The 15,447-nt window shown below is 36.9% G+C and overlaps 1 protein-coding gene across 1 annotated transcript in view; it reads left to right on the forward strand.

Moving 5' to 3' along the window:
- Positions 1-15,447, forward strand: part of LOC127572921 (centrosomal protein of 120 kDa) — a 106,760-nt gene that overhangs the window by 73,694 nt on the left and 17,619 nt on the right. Inside the window, exons 2-6 of the mRNA XM_052020649.1 lie at positions 233-322; positions 869-961; positions 5,715-5,876; positions 8,676-8,798; positions 11,628-11,726. Coding sequence (XP_051876609.1) covers positions 233-322; positions 869-961; positions 5,715-5,876; positions 8,676-8,798; positions 11,628-11,726 — 567 coding nt within the window. The remainder of the gene's footprint in view (positions 1-232; positions 323-868; positions 962-5,714; positions 5,877-8,675; positions 8,799-11,627; positions 11,727-15,447) is intronic.

Genomic DNA, 15,447 nt, shown 5'->3' on the forward strand with positions numbered 1-15,447 from the left:
CCAATGTAATTCAGCTCAGAGTCTTTTTGTTTGTTATAACTTGAACATTTTATCATTTAGGAGAGTTAAATATTCCTTTTGCTTTTTGACCCTTATGGTATTCTCTAAGACTAGCTGGATTAATTGCCTGAAAACATGTTTCTTTCTGAGATTTTCAAAAAAATTTGTTGTTACTATAGTGTGCCTCTTAATTTTTATTTTTGTAAATGAGAAATGTCTTTTTTGGCTTTAGCTGAAACAAAAAGAGCTAGTGCACATGCAGACCCTTGCTGAGGAATGGAAGAAGAGAGACAGAGAAAGGGAAGCTCTTGTGAAGAAAAAGGTAAGGGGAGCAGGAGGAGAGGTTGCGTGGTAGCAAAGTAGCTTGAATTTCTTTTATTTCTGTTTCCCTGCACTGATCTGCATTTTCATAGTTTAAAAGCATGGTGCAATTTTACTGTTAATTACAAGAATACTGTGTTTTATAAGTAGTTGGTTTCCCAACTCAGTCCTGAATGGTTGTTGTGACGGATTGCTGGGGTTAGGAATTGCAAGAAGACTTGATGTTCATTCTCTACTTACTTCCTTATTGTCAAGGGCACCTGGTGAATAAGAAGTCTTCAAAGCATTAGTAATTGGGCACTTGTCTTTCATTTTCATCTCCAAGATATTGCTGTAGGACATTCATCAGGGCGATAAACACTAGCATTGTTGGTGATAAACACTGTCAATGAATAATTAAAAGTATTAACAATAATTAAAATAATCGTGTTAATCAAATTCTGTTAAATGAAAGTTTTGTTTTTGTCAAGTATATTACAATGTGTTGCAGATTGTGTTTGCCATTGGAAAGAAATTCTACATCGGCATGTCTTTTTATTAATGGCAGGTGGTTGAATATGCTGCGCTAGAAGAGCAACTACAACAAACATTGGCTGATTTGGAAAAAAGAGAGCGCCATCTCGCTAATGGTGAAATAGAGGTATTTGTGTTTAAAATTTATTTTTGCACTAAAAGTTATTAAAATTTATTGTTTGCTTTTAGTTGAAATTTTTTTAGCTGTATTGTGATTATGGTGCAGTTCTATCTCAGAATTTGATACCTTAGAGGCAAGAAGGCTCAAGTTGTTGGGAAGTGAGTAGTAACATCAAAACAATCATTATTCCATACCTCCTTTTCTCCTATAGCTGGTGGTGGAGTTCTTTGAATCGCTGTAGGCCTTGTTGATGATAGGTAGGGTATTTCTGGGTATCCATCCATTAATGGAGGAATAGCAGTGCATAGCTAGGTCAACGTGATGCATGGTTTGGAGCTTATATTGTGATCTTGCTGCTTTTGTCCTCGAGCGGTTAAAAACTACAGAGTGGAATTTGCTGCTGTATTCCAATTGATGAGGTGTTACAGTGCTTCGCAACTGTGGATATTACAACTATTTTATATTTGTAATTAAAGGAATTAATTGGAGCTTAATGAAGGGGTGCTAATGAAATGAACTGCTCTATCCTGGATGTTGAAATTCCTGGGTGCTGCTGTTTTTGGGCCATCCGGGCAATTGAGTATTCTTTCATTGTCTTGATTAGAGATGAGTAGAACAGATTTGAAGGTTTGGTGGTTGTGGGGGGGGGAAGTGCACGGTGGTAGGTGACTTGTCTGCCATCTCAACCTCTTGATATAAGAACAAAAAAGGAGGTTGTATCATCCCTTGGTCCTGGTCTGACATTTAGCAAGATTACGACTGATCCTCTATTCATTTTCCTGGCTAATCCCTATATTCTGGATTTTTTTTTTACTTCCCCTGCTCCCCCCCCCCCCCCCCCCCCCACAGTCCATAAACCTGTTGATTTCAGCCTTGAATAAACAATGACTGAACATCCATTGCACTTTGAGGTGGAGAATTTCAAAAATTCAGAGAGCAATAAATGAGAAATTTCTTTTTCTAACAGTCCTAAATGCCTGACCTTTTACCCAGAGCCCATTTCTCTCAGTTCTAGACTCTCAACTTCAAGTTTATTGTCATGCACATGCATTCACAGGGTATAAATGCCATAAAAGTTAGCCTTTTGCAGCAGCAGCACAGTACATTTCAAACATAAGTTAACATAAACTTAAATTAACATAAATTGTACATAACTTGCATGACAAAATAAACATAACGACACTAGTATGAATTGAGAGATAAAGAAATATAGTCCGAAATAGTGTTAGGGTTTTTCAGATTGGTTCAAGAACCTAATGGCAGTGGGGAAGAAGCTGTTGTTGAATATAGATGTGTGGGTCTTCAGGCCTCTGTAGCTCCTGCCTGATTGCAGCATCAAGAAGGCGGCATGGCCTGGTTGGTGGGGGTGCCTGATTATGGATGCTACCTTCCTGAGACATCGCCTCTTTTAGATGTCCTTGATGGTGAGAAGAGCTGTACCTGTGATGGAACTGGCTGAGTTCGCTACTCTCTGTACCCTCTTGTGTTCTTGTGCTTTGGAGTTTCCATTCCAAACCAGTCAGGATGCTTTCCATCGTACATCTGTAGAAGTTTGTCAGAGTCTCCAATGAGATCCAAATCTCCTTAAACTTCTAAGAAAGTAGAGATGTTGGTGTGTGTTCTTCATGGCTGCATCTTTGTGCTCGGCCCAGGATAGGTCCTCCAGATGTTGGCACTTAGGAACTTGAAGTTGCTCTCACTTTCCATGTGACCCTTCAATGAGGACTGGTGCATGTTCGCCTGACTTCGCTTCCTAAAGTCCACAATTAATTCTTTGGGTTTGCTTCTGTTGAGCACTGGGTTGTTGTTATGACACCACTCAACCAGCTGATCTACCTCATTCCTGTATGCCACCACGTCACCGTCCGTGGTTCTGCCAACAGTGGTGTCTTCGGCAAATTTGTAGATGAGGTTGGAGCTATGCTTAATCATGCAGTCATAGGTATAAAGAGAGTCAAGCACGCAGCCGTGCGATCCACCTGTGTTGCTGATCACTGAGGAGGAGATGAAGTTTCCGATCCATCTTCCAGTGAGGAAGTCGAGGATCCAATTGCAGAGGGAGGTACAGAGGCCCAGGTCTTGGAGCTTGACGCTAAGTTTTGAGGGGGAAACAGTGTTGAAAACAGAGCTGTAGTCAATGAACAGCAGCCTGATGTATATATTCCAGTTGTCCAGATGGTCCAGAGCAGAGTGGAGAGCCATCGAGGTAATGTCTGCTGTAGACCTATTGTAGTGATGGGCGAATTGGAGCGAGTCCAGGTCTTTACTGAGTCAGGTCTCTCCATTTAAAGGAAATGACCTCTCACATCTGCCCTGTCAAGTGCTCTGATGAATCTTGTGTGTTTCAGTGAGGCCCTCTCATACTTCTAAACTCCAATGAGCAAGGGGCAATTCTGCTTTAAACTTCCTTCAGAGGATAGTTTTCTCTTTGCAAAAATAAATCTGAATCTGTATTGTGATGTCTCTAAAGCAAATGTTTTCTTTATTAGAAGTGGAGAACTAAACTGTACATCAATATGATTTTTGCCAAAGCTTTTTTTTACAGATGCACCAAAAATTCCTCCAACCCCTTGGTAATTAGGGGTAACATGCTATTTGACCTATTTTGAGTGTCCATGTATTTGTCCCTGTCTTTTGCATAAAAGGACATCAAATCGCTCAATACTAGTTTTTAATAATTGCTTGTTTTTCAAAATGGAACTATGTTTTTCAAAATGGAACTATGTTTTCCCACATTATACTCCAGTGTGGCACTTATTGATTCACTTAAGCTGACTGTATCCCTTTCCAGACTCCTTTTGTGCATCCTCATCACAGCTCGCTTTTCCCACCTGGATTTCTGTCATAGGCAAACTTGGATACATTACACTGTTGATCCATCACATGGATATATGGGCCATCTTTTATACCGAAGACTTATCCTATGTATGAGATTGTGATTTTTTTTTTGCATCCTGAATAGGCAAATAGGGTTTTAGTTTGATCAAAAAATAAACTGCTGGAAGAACTAGGTTGCCTAGTCTGTGCTTGCTCTTGTCGATGTAGAGGCTACAGATTTTAGTTTGATGTATAGTTTTAATGCAAATTTTAATGAAATTGAGCATGTGTTAGTAGTTAGCTACAGGAAGATTTTCCTTCATCTTTTCTGCTGTTGTTATTTGTTAAGTCACTAAATATGGCTCTGTTAAGATTTAATCTAGTGTGTTAATTTTTTTGAGAGATGCAGACCTGAATGTTGCATTCAAGTCCTCGATGGAAAGATTATCAGCCATAATATAAAACATGTATTTTCCTTCGATATTATTGATCAGAACTAATTTTTGGATTATAATTTGAGTATTATTTGTTTGAAAATTATTTAGCATTTTGTATAATAAATGCAAGATTGTATGATAAAATTGTGTTGCATTGTAGCCTACATCATATTCCCATATTGTGGTCCCTTTTTTAAAAAAAAAGAAACAAATATCAAGTCTTTCTTTTATGACAAATCAATATTATGGAATTATGAAGTCATTTTCACTTTTTTTTTTAGGAAGCTAGTACATTTATCACAGTGCATGGGGGAAAAATACCGTCTTCAGTGTTCTAGCTTCAGCATTTACTTTTTGATAAATGACTTGTCCTCTGTTTCAAGTTCTGAAAGAACAATTTCCTGTATCTCTGTTGTCCATTGCTCCTGGACAGCTTTTCAATACTTTAATCATACTGAAATTATATTTCAAAATTGGAATCTTTTCACTGTTCTGGGAAGTGTAATTATTTGAAGAACCTGATAGTTAGCTGCAAGGCTGCCTCCTGGTGCATCATCATGATGAAGCAAAAATTGGGTAATCACCAAATCCTCAATTAAAAACCTGGCTAGGGTGCCAGTTGAATCCATTGAGACTGTACCTTACTCTTGACAATGAACAGTTTAGGGTTTGCCACTGAATCTATGCCTGAGAGTTAATGTTGCATAAATCTATCTTGCTTAAGCTGTCTTTTTATCAACTTAGGCCAATTATATCAGCTCTGCTGCCTGTATCCTAACTGTTGGCTCTACTACTTCACCCATTACACCCCTACTTGCAAACCTCAATTGCTTCCGTTTCTAGCAGTTCGTCATTTAAAAAAAATTTCATCCTTGTTTTCAAATATTTTTGTGTTTTCTCCTCTCCATTGTTCAATTCCAACGGTTCTACAACCCTCAAATCTGTGCTTTCCTCTAATTTTGACCTCTTGTACATTCGCTCTATCATTAGCAGCTGTGGTTTTAATGAGAAAAATTATTAAACCATTTTGTCATGATCTAAGAAGTTGAGCAAGAAACCCATTAGGGTGTTTTTAGTTTTCAAGTTTGATGTTTTATTAATATTCTTACCACCATTCAGTAATGGAATAGCAAAAATTTGCGCATGCTGGAAATCTGAAAGAAAAATGGCAATGGATTGTTCTATTTCTCTCCACAGATGCTGCATGATCCTTTGAATATATCCAGTGTTTTCTGTTTTTATTTCAGTATTTGAACTACAGATGCTGAATTTAGAGCCATCGTAAGGCCATCTATTCTATGTTTTGTGGTGAGATGGAAGAATAGGAACCAGCATCCCTACAATGTCTGGGATTGTAATTTGTAGTTTGAGAAGACTGTTTAACTAACCATTTTGGAATGTGTGGACATGTTGCATGTATAAGTGTTCCATCACTGGTCATGTTTGCTGTTTAATGTTTATTGGAGAACTTTCAAAATAAAGTCTTGATTTTATTCTGTGTAAAGCTGCAGAGGCTGCGGAAAGAATTACAGGATGATCATGATCGGAACTTGCGAGAAATGCAAGACGCCACACGACGTTCCACTGCAGATGCTGCCCATCAGGTGGAATTGGAAAGACTGAAGTTGAATCAGTTGCAAGATGATAAGTTGCGTTTACAGCAGCAGGTAAGGAGAAAAATGCTAATCAAAGGTAAATTTTTAAGGCAGAGCTAAGTCTAAATTGGTTGTAATAAAATGTTGGAGGAACAGTGGGTCGAGGAGCTTCTGTGGAGGGAAATGGACAGTTGTCGTTTCGGTAGAGACCCTTCACTTAAATTGCTTGTGATTATTTTTTGTGCTCATCCAGCTTGTCATTCAAGTAAAAAAAAAAAATTTAATTTTATCGCATTTATGGCTGTGCCTTGCACTAATGATTCTAGGATGTATTATTTCTGGCATATTTCCTTTTCTGGTTTACATCTCATTTGTCTTGTTTCTTATCCTATCATAAAATCGCCCATCTGCTGCTGAATCCCCTACTTGTGTCTTTTTACTACTAGACCTAACTCTTCCAATGTGCTTCTTCCGGACCTCCATTTATTCTACTTCTAAACTTGAGTTTCCCCAAGACTGCTGCTTGCCTCTAACCCCAAAACTTTCTGAGATAGTTACACTCCTCCACTTCTGGCCTCTTGACATCATTGAATTTATTTCCTTCACTTTTGTCAGCTGCTAAGGCTCTAAGCCTTGGAATTTTTCTCTTACTACCTTGTCTTGCTTCCTGTTTCTAACATTTCCTTAAGTATTATCTCTGACCAAGCTTTTGGCCACTTATCCCAAACTTTCCTTATGTGGCACAATGTTAAATTTTGTTTGGAAAGTTTTGCTCTGGTAAAAATGGAAATTTGTTGTTTGTTGAAATCTCTCTGAAATGTTTCATTCACTTAGTCTGACCCTTCATGTCAAGATGTTCTCATCTTCATTGCCTATTCAAGGAAGAAATCATGCTTAGAGTACCAGAGTAGCATTCATCATTTCTTCATTGACTGTGGGTGTATAGATTCATTCAAAAGACTAACATCTAATCGAAAAAAAATTGTATTTATCCTCGGTCTCTACCAAGAAATCAGCAAGAAAAAGAGGCAGCATTCTTGCCGCTCAGAACAGGAATTCCAATCTCACTCCATGATTCAAGCATACAATCTAGATTTATGGTTCAGTGTAGTATTCTGTTGTCTTGGTTCACGGTTTTTGTGGAGTCATACAGCATAGAAACAGGCTCGTTGGCTCACTGAGTCTATGCCAACCATCAAGCAGCCATTTAGACTATGAGTCACAAGAGAGACTGCAGATGCTGGAAATCCAGAGCAATGCACATAAAATGCTGGAGGAACTCAGCAGATCAGGCAGCATCTGTGGAGGGAAATGAACAGCTGACACTTCATCAGGATTTGGCCCGAAATGTAACTGTTCATTTCCCTTCATAGATGTTTCCTGACCTGCTGAGTTTATCCAGCATTTTGTGTACATTGCACCATTTACACTCATCATTTTCTGTTTAAGGACCTATGTTTAAGATCCCATGCCATATTAGAAGTGTGAAGGAGTTCTCACGCCTGAAGGTGGGATGAATATAAAATTAACTGAAGTTTTTGTTTGAGGCACTTTGTAGACTCTTTTGATTAAAGAGTTAATATTTGGTTACCGACTCAACAAAAATCTATTAAGTAATGGTGGGACCCTTTTGTAATTATCAGGAAAACTCCCATGCAATAAGGAAAAAAATGACACAAGATGAATCAATAAAATTCTAATTAATTAATAACAATTACTCTTTTTAAAAAAAAAAGTTGTTGGAGCAAAACCTTGTCCTATTGTGTATCAATTGGATCAGATGCCTTTTATTTTCCCATATAGTTGCTATTTCATGGGTTTTATTTGACAGCTTGTATAGTTAGACATTAGGTCTTGTGCTGCTCTTAAGTTTTTTGTTACTCAGGTTACACCTGAAAAAATTAGAGTTGTCCTAGCCTTACAATTTTGTTGCCTTGACTGTCGGTTTATTATGATATTTTGACATTGGATAATAAAATATCAAGCTGTTCATCAAGTACTTTTTAAAATTAAACCTCCTAATTGTTTTGAACTAAATCCAGACTTTTGATCCTTTATGGATTTCAAAGCTGGCAAATAGTTGTATAAGTTTGCTGTAAATGTCAGAGTTTGCTTTCGAACTGCATTACTGTTTGAAATAATGTTTAAAACATTGGGGTAGCATGCTAACTGTGATGCATATTTCAGATCACCTACTTTTTGGATTGTATTCAGAAACATTTCTGTTGTTCAGTTGCCAATAACTTTCTGGAAACTTAGTTTTTTTTTAATCTCTGCAAACTGCATTTATTTTGATTTTAATTTTTAATTATTGCCAGAGTTCAAAAGCAGATTCTTTTCTGGAATTCATTGTGTAGATTATAAGGTCAGAGATATTGACAATTATACAATTAATCGATAAATTTCTTGTGCTTTCAGTTATGCTTATCTTTTGACTTTAAAAAAATTTCCAGAGGAATAACATCTGAAAGTGAAGTTTTCAGTCTATTAGTTGGACTTTTTAATGTTACAATCAGATACTGTCCTTATAAATGTTAGTGGCAATAACGTATAAACAACCAGAAAAGTGTTAACTGAATAGATGGATAAATAATGATCTGTTACAGAAGGATTAGCCTGTTATGTGTTGCTGCTTTGTATCGCCGCCTGCTTTGTCAGCAGGATGTAAACAATGAAATTATTCACTCATTTTTAAATCGGAGCTTGATCAGTGTTCAGATTTCTTGCTGTTGTCTGCATGTACTTTGGTTGAGTTGAAAGTCCATTTATTTTGAATGTGAATTTTTAGAGCATCTGTTTAGTGTCTAAAGGATAAGCTGACTTCCTTTGGTTTCTTAAGTCTTTTTTTTCACTTCCATGAACTCTATCCAGCTCCATGAAGCAGAACAGAAGTATAAACTGCTTGAGAAGGAGTTCCATCAGTACAAGGAGCAGCAGAGCAGCAAGCCTGAAATTCGACTTCAATCAGAGATCAATCTATTAACTCTAGAAAAGGTAGAATGAAAGTGGATGTCTACAATGTACTTTAAGATTGTTCTTCACATTGGATATGCTTTAACAAAAGCAAATTTTAGTAGCTTTTATTTTGAGTACTAATGGACCGGATCTCAATGAGCATTGCCCACCCCTCAGATTTGCCCCCTTGAATTCACTCTTATTGCACCCAACTTTAAAGGCTGTGCTGCTCCTTCCAGCATGTTGGTGCACACCTTCCACAAAGTGAAGCAAACTTCAGTCAGTGACTAGGCTATAGTTAGTGGAAAGTAAGGTCCTGCAATGGATTGCCATGATGGCCTTCTGATAACTTGTGTTCAAAGGCCTTTTACACTGTTTTACATTGTCTGTCATAATCAGAGAGAGTTCTAAACAGTTGAAAAAGTTCTAAACAGTTGAAAAAGTTCTAAACAGTTGAAAAAGTTCTAAACAGTTGAAAAAGTTCTAAACAGTTGAAAAAGTTCTAAACAGTTGAAAAAGTTCTAAACATCTTTTCAAAACAGAAAATATCAAATTTACTGAAGCATACTTATGTTTTGGAATTTAATTAACAACATTAAAAGGACTTGAAATAAAAACAAATAATCCAAACCACATACCATTTTAATGAAAGTCAACAACCCATTCCAGTGAGAAACACCAGCAATGACCTGGGGTCCAGCCATGATGTTTATCCAGCACCACAGACAGATGGTATGGAAAGTCACTATGTTCGATAACAAGTGCAAGGGTGGGATGAGAGGTCTCTACAGAATTGCCAACTGGCTGTCATCACAATCCAGTCCAATATTTAACATCAAAATGCTTCATTTGACTATTCTATTAAATAAAACTTGTTCTACAGGATACCAAATCTTCGTCAGCTAAACCAGGTAGGAACATAAAATAACTGCAAGTGATTAGATATTTGGATGCTTACATGTTGATAATTAAAATTTTATCTTGAAATTTATAAACATTGAAATTTTCAATGGTATTCGTGTGAATTAAGGATGGTTACTCTGGATTCCTTTTCAGATTGAAGATGGGGAATTTGCAGTAATATTTCATATCAATTACCTCCATAAAACAAGAATTGTAAAATGATTTAAGTTTGGAATAATTGCACAGTATTTCAGATGAAACTTGTTCATTTGACATGTCTAGAATATAAGAAATATTCTTAATGATGCTAACTGATGCTTGTCTGACATGTCTAGAATATAAATCATTTTGCATGTTCAAAGGGAAATGAAGCATTCTTGTTGATTGCTTTTAAACAATATGAATTATTGAGGTATGGTATATTAATTTATCATAAAAGTATGTTATCTCAATTCCCTCAATAGTTCCACATTTAAAAAGAAATGCATCATATCCCTTAAACCAAAAATGTGCTGACATTTTGTGATATCAAAATATTTCTTCTTCTTTGCCCTTTTTAATTTCCACCTTGCTTCAGTATTTTGGAAATGGAAATGTTATTTCCTGAACCTGCCCTTTATTCTGCTGTCCCATTTCTTCAGGAGCAATAATTGATTCTTCCACCATTCCCTTGCTGTTCTCCTTCTTGAGCTCTCACACTTTGCTCTTATTCTATAGCCGCCTTACTTATTTAACTTTTTTTTTTGGAGGAGTCACGTGATGCACTTCCAGACTTTCATTACTAGATAGGATCAACAATTCAGACAGAAGCAGGACAACAATACAAAGTGCACTAATTCTTCCAGCTGTAATAGTAATACAAAGTAGTTTCAGATATACATTGTCTCAAGCTGGAGCTATTTCATCAATGTGGACACATATTGTTTTGATTGAAAAACATACTGAATCCAAAAATAGACTCGCTTCTGGCACAGTGGTCAGTTTGGTTTATCATCAGGTACTGAATGTCAGATCCATTTGGAAATGCTACCATTATCTAAGTTGTGACTAGAAGGGGGCATGCTATTTCACTTCTGGAAAAATAATTTCAGTGGAGTGTAGGCTATTAGAAATATTGGAGAGTGAACTACAGGATCCAAACTGAGCAATCAGGAAGGAAATCCTCAAATAATGATTTGCATTTTTATTATACATTAAGAATTGTACACTATTGTGAAGTGTCCATTGAAATGCTGTCTGCAGAGATTGCTAATTGCCTTCTATAGATCAATAGAAAACTTTGTTGAAACTGACTCTGGCGTTTTTCAGAGAAATCTAATGCTATTTTATAAACCTATCCCTATGTAATTTTCAGGAAAAGCATTATGGTGACCCATAAATTTAATTCAATTTCTTAACAAACTGGCTATAGGAAGCCAATCAGCCTCCTTTAGGCTTTTACTTTATTTTAATCCAGGATAAATCTGCAAAGATATTTCTAATTTCTCTCCATGTTTAATTTCCAAACCTTATCCAAAGATGAAAACTGTCATTGGATATATCAGTATTTCTTTTACTTATCACTGATCTATTCCATCCACTTCGTTTATATCTACGAAGCCAAGTCTTGAGGTCAAAAATATTTCAATTCCTTCAGTTTTCTACTAATGCTCTCATTTTAACAGATTCTTAAACAGTTTGTTTTCCAGCTTTATAAGTTCTTGAAGTAAACAACAAATCTGGAATGTTAACATTTGGAGTTATAAGTATAAATGAAACTGATTATAGTCCTTTTTTAATATGTTTAGCTGTCTGAAATTACAAACAATACATCCGAAGTGAATGTTAAGCAATAGTGCTTTTTTAATAAGGCGACATTGCATTTTGTGGATTGGTGACTATTTGGAAGGGATATTAAGTTGTCCAACTTTTGTTTTAGTGACAGTATTACAACTTTTTTTATTTTATCCTCACTTTTTTTATTAGGTGGAACTTGAAAGAAAATTGGAGTCGGCCACAAAATCCAAACTGCATTATAAGCAACAGTGGGGACGAGCCTTGAAAGAGTTGGCACGCCTGAAACAGGTAACCTACCTGTCATTTCTTTCAATAGTGGCAGAAATGATCACTTGTGATACAGTTTTACATCTGAGTTCCATATTTGAAACCAAAATGATCTTTTTAAATGAAAAGTTACACCACAATTGTTGGTGTTTGTACATATCTTTGTAAGTGAACTTGTCGATTCTTTAACCATGAATGCTTAAGTTAGCTAACTTCCCCTTTCTTTTTCCTATGGAGTCAGTTATACATTAAACAGCCAAACAAAACAGTTATGATCTGCTTTTTCTATTCAAAGTATGGTTTTGCATAGCAAACAGTAGAAATCATTTTACAGAAAATTATTTGCAATTTAATTTTGAACTGCTGCCATCAGAAGTAATTAACAAAGATGGTTTTCAGACTTCAACTTTTAATTGGGAGTTTTCTTGGTGCCAACTGATAGTGTACATCTTGCAAAGGCTGAAGCACTTTAGAATAGGCATACATTAATAAGTTCCGGGGGAAAATACTTTTCTCATTTATTAAAGACAATGCATGAGTTTTTAATGATTTCTGGACCAGCAGACAATGTGCAATGCTTGGGTAAACATTGTTTATATTTATTGAGAGTGTGTTTATTTTTCTTGACCAAAACTTTAAACCTTTTATATATTGCATTAAATAAGATTTAATTTTTGGATGACATAACATTGATATCAAAAATGGTGGATGTATTTAAACATGGTTAAATTTGATGGTGTTTCAATTTAAGTAAAAGATATGTCAGTGGGTCTATACTACACTGCTAAGTTGTGCTGAATTAGCCTCACCTGCCAAGATGGCGGTAGAAAAAACTATATTTGGCATTATCATTTTAGGACAGGGAATTAAAAATCACCATTCAGTTTCACTCCTGATACTATTTGTGGGTTCTTTGTGCAAATGGAGATCAGAAGCTAGCTCATTTAAGATTTGACAGCCTTCTGTTTACTCTGCATTGTTGAGTAAGCTACAGGGGTGAGTCTCTTGCATGCATAAAGGACACTTGAAGAATACTAAAGGATGAATAATGCTCAAGAAAGCAATTGGGGGGATAGAAAAAGAGAAATTGATTTTTTAGTGGCTCACCATAAGTTTGCAATTATGTATCATAGAGAGAAGGATCCTTTCCTGTAGTTTGCCTCTAAAGACCTGAAATAGCTAATGAGGGACACAGATTTGGTCCACAATGTCTTTTATCACTAATTACACAGCTCAGTCAGCTTTTACTATGGTAAGTTGCAGTGTCAATATTTTATGTTCGGTTTTGCTATTTAAATATGTCCTTCTCACCTCTAACAAAGTTCCCATGGGGCAAGAGCTAATCATCAGAATTAATGAGAAACTGTTAAAACTACAGTGCCAATGCTCCAGAACTGCTTTTGACAAGGTTCTGCAGGGTAGGCCGATCTAGAAGGTTAAGGCGCAAGGGATCCAAGGGGGTGTTGGCAAACTGGATCCAAAATTGGCTTGATGGAAAGCAGAGGGTAGTGGTGGATGTGTGACTTTTTGACTGGAAATCTGTAATAAGTGATGTACCTTGGGGATTGGTGCTGTGCCCTTTTGTAAAATATCTAAATGACTTGGATGAGACTCTCGGTAGTATGACTTAGTATGTTTGCAGGTGACACAAAAATTGGTGGATTTGTAGATTGCGAAGAAGGTTATCTACGGATATAGTGGGATGTAGATCAGCTCAAAAGTTGGGTAGAGCAGTGGCAGATGGAATTTAATCCGGGCAAGTGTGAGGTAATGCACTTTGGGAGGTTAAATTCCAGTGGGACGTGTAAAGTAAATGGCAGGAACCTTGGGGGCATTGATGTACAGATAATGGGTCTTACTCCCAACATCAGCAGGAACAAAATTCCTTCACAACCTGCCCCTACTGCACAACAATTCCCTCTAACAGTAAAGGTTCATGATGAGACCTTGGAAAGCATGGATCATTTCCCAGTGAAGGCAGATCGTTGATGAATTTCACCATCGTGTTCAATGCAACAACACAACCTTTAGTTGATTGATGAAAAGTGTTTGAAGATCAAGACCTCAGAACTGGCACAAAACTCATTTTCTACTGAGCAGCAGCGATCCCTGCCCTCATATGCTTCTGTGATCTGGACTTCCAGGGGCAGGCACCTCAACGTAATAGAAAGATGTTGTCAATGTTGCCTCCGCAGAATGCTCTAAACTCTCTGAAGGGATAAGCGAACCAATGTCAGTGTCCTCTCCCAGGCGAGCATCCCCAGTATTTGGCTCTTGTTACACCCAGTTGTCTGTTGGGTCAGCCACATTGTTCACATGCCCAAATTCAGCACTTAGTTTGGAGGCTTTACAGGAAGAGACTACCAGGACTCTGGCGGGAGAGGGGAAAAAAAAATCAAGGAGGTGTTCAAAGCTTATTTGGAAAAAGCAACCTTCCCATTAACTCTTGGGAATTCCAGGCTTATGATTTCTCAAAGTGGAGAAGGAGCATTCAAATTAATATTGAGAATTCTTGAACTCAAGCATTGGGAGCACACAAACTGAGTAAAAAGTAGAAAGAATGTACCACCCTCCAGACTATTCACCCACTTGTCCCATCAGGCATCATCTGTCCATCTTTGGAAGAATTTGTGGATCCCACCTTAGCCTTGTCAGTTGCCTCAAAATCCACAACACTGGATTAGAAGCAAGTCATCCTCAATCCCAACGGGCTTCCTGAGAAGAATTTGGCAATACAGATCGATTCTCCAGCTACAGGTCTCTCTCCACACTAGGAGTTTCTCAACTGAGATTCTTTCATTCTTTATTTTTAAAAAAAAATTGTATTCAAATGACCATTGCAGCACCAAAACTATACATTATACAGTTGTTTAATAACTTGTGGATCAAGAACTGAAAACTTGGCATTTGCTGCTGCATTTTCTTTTAAGTATAAAATTTCTTCAGCTACAGAAATCTCATTTGGTTTCAAGAGTTTCATAAATCTTGTTTTAATTTTCTTTAGGAAAGCAGTATCAAAATATGACTAGCCTTTTTCTTTCCCCATGACCCCGACAAACTTTACATTCTTATTGAATTGTGGTGGGTCTGAAATCTCACATGAAACTCCAAAGTCTGTCAAACATTTCCATAAACTATTGCATGCAGAAAGAAATATCCAAATTTCCCAATAAAATATTAATGACAGTATCCAGCTGCAGCCTGATGGCTTTGTATGTAATTTTGATTTTGTGTGCCAGAAGATCAATGTGAAGGCATGTTTGTTACAACTGTATGTTTAAATTCAGACCACAGCTTTGTATTGGTGAAATAGTTATTTTCTTGTTTCTGCAATCCATTTTCTTTACAAAAATTACTTTTGTGAGTAATGATTTTTGAGAGAAAGATGGATTCCTTCCTGACAACTGCAATTTCTCGTCAATTGGTATACATCTCCCTATTGGTTTCTCCACTCTGGAATAATTAAGCTGATTAATTTCTGAGTAATTTGGCCAAAGTCTGTTTAAATCTCCTGAAAAAGCACTTTGTGGTTCAGTCTTGAAGTCATCCAGGCCTTCCAACCCACTTGTCAACTCTGGGTTATTTTCAGAAAACTACACTTGAGTTTTTCAGCTTCTGCCAAGAGTTATTCCTAATGTCAGCAATCTGTGCGGTGGCCAGTGTTTGACCATTGTTTAGTCTAACTGCGTATTTACATCTCTTCAGATTTATGGGCGGCACTCCCATGTAAAGATGTTTATTT

The sequence above is a fragment of the Pristis pectinata genome, chromosome 7 (genome assembly GCF_009764475.1).
Source record: "Pristis pectinata isolate sPriPec2 chromosome 7, sPriPec2.1.pri, whole genome shotgun sequence".
Lineage (NCBI taxonomy): Eukaryota > Metazoa > Chordata > Chondrichthyes > Rhinopristiformes > Pristidae > Pristis > Pristis pectinata.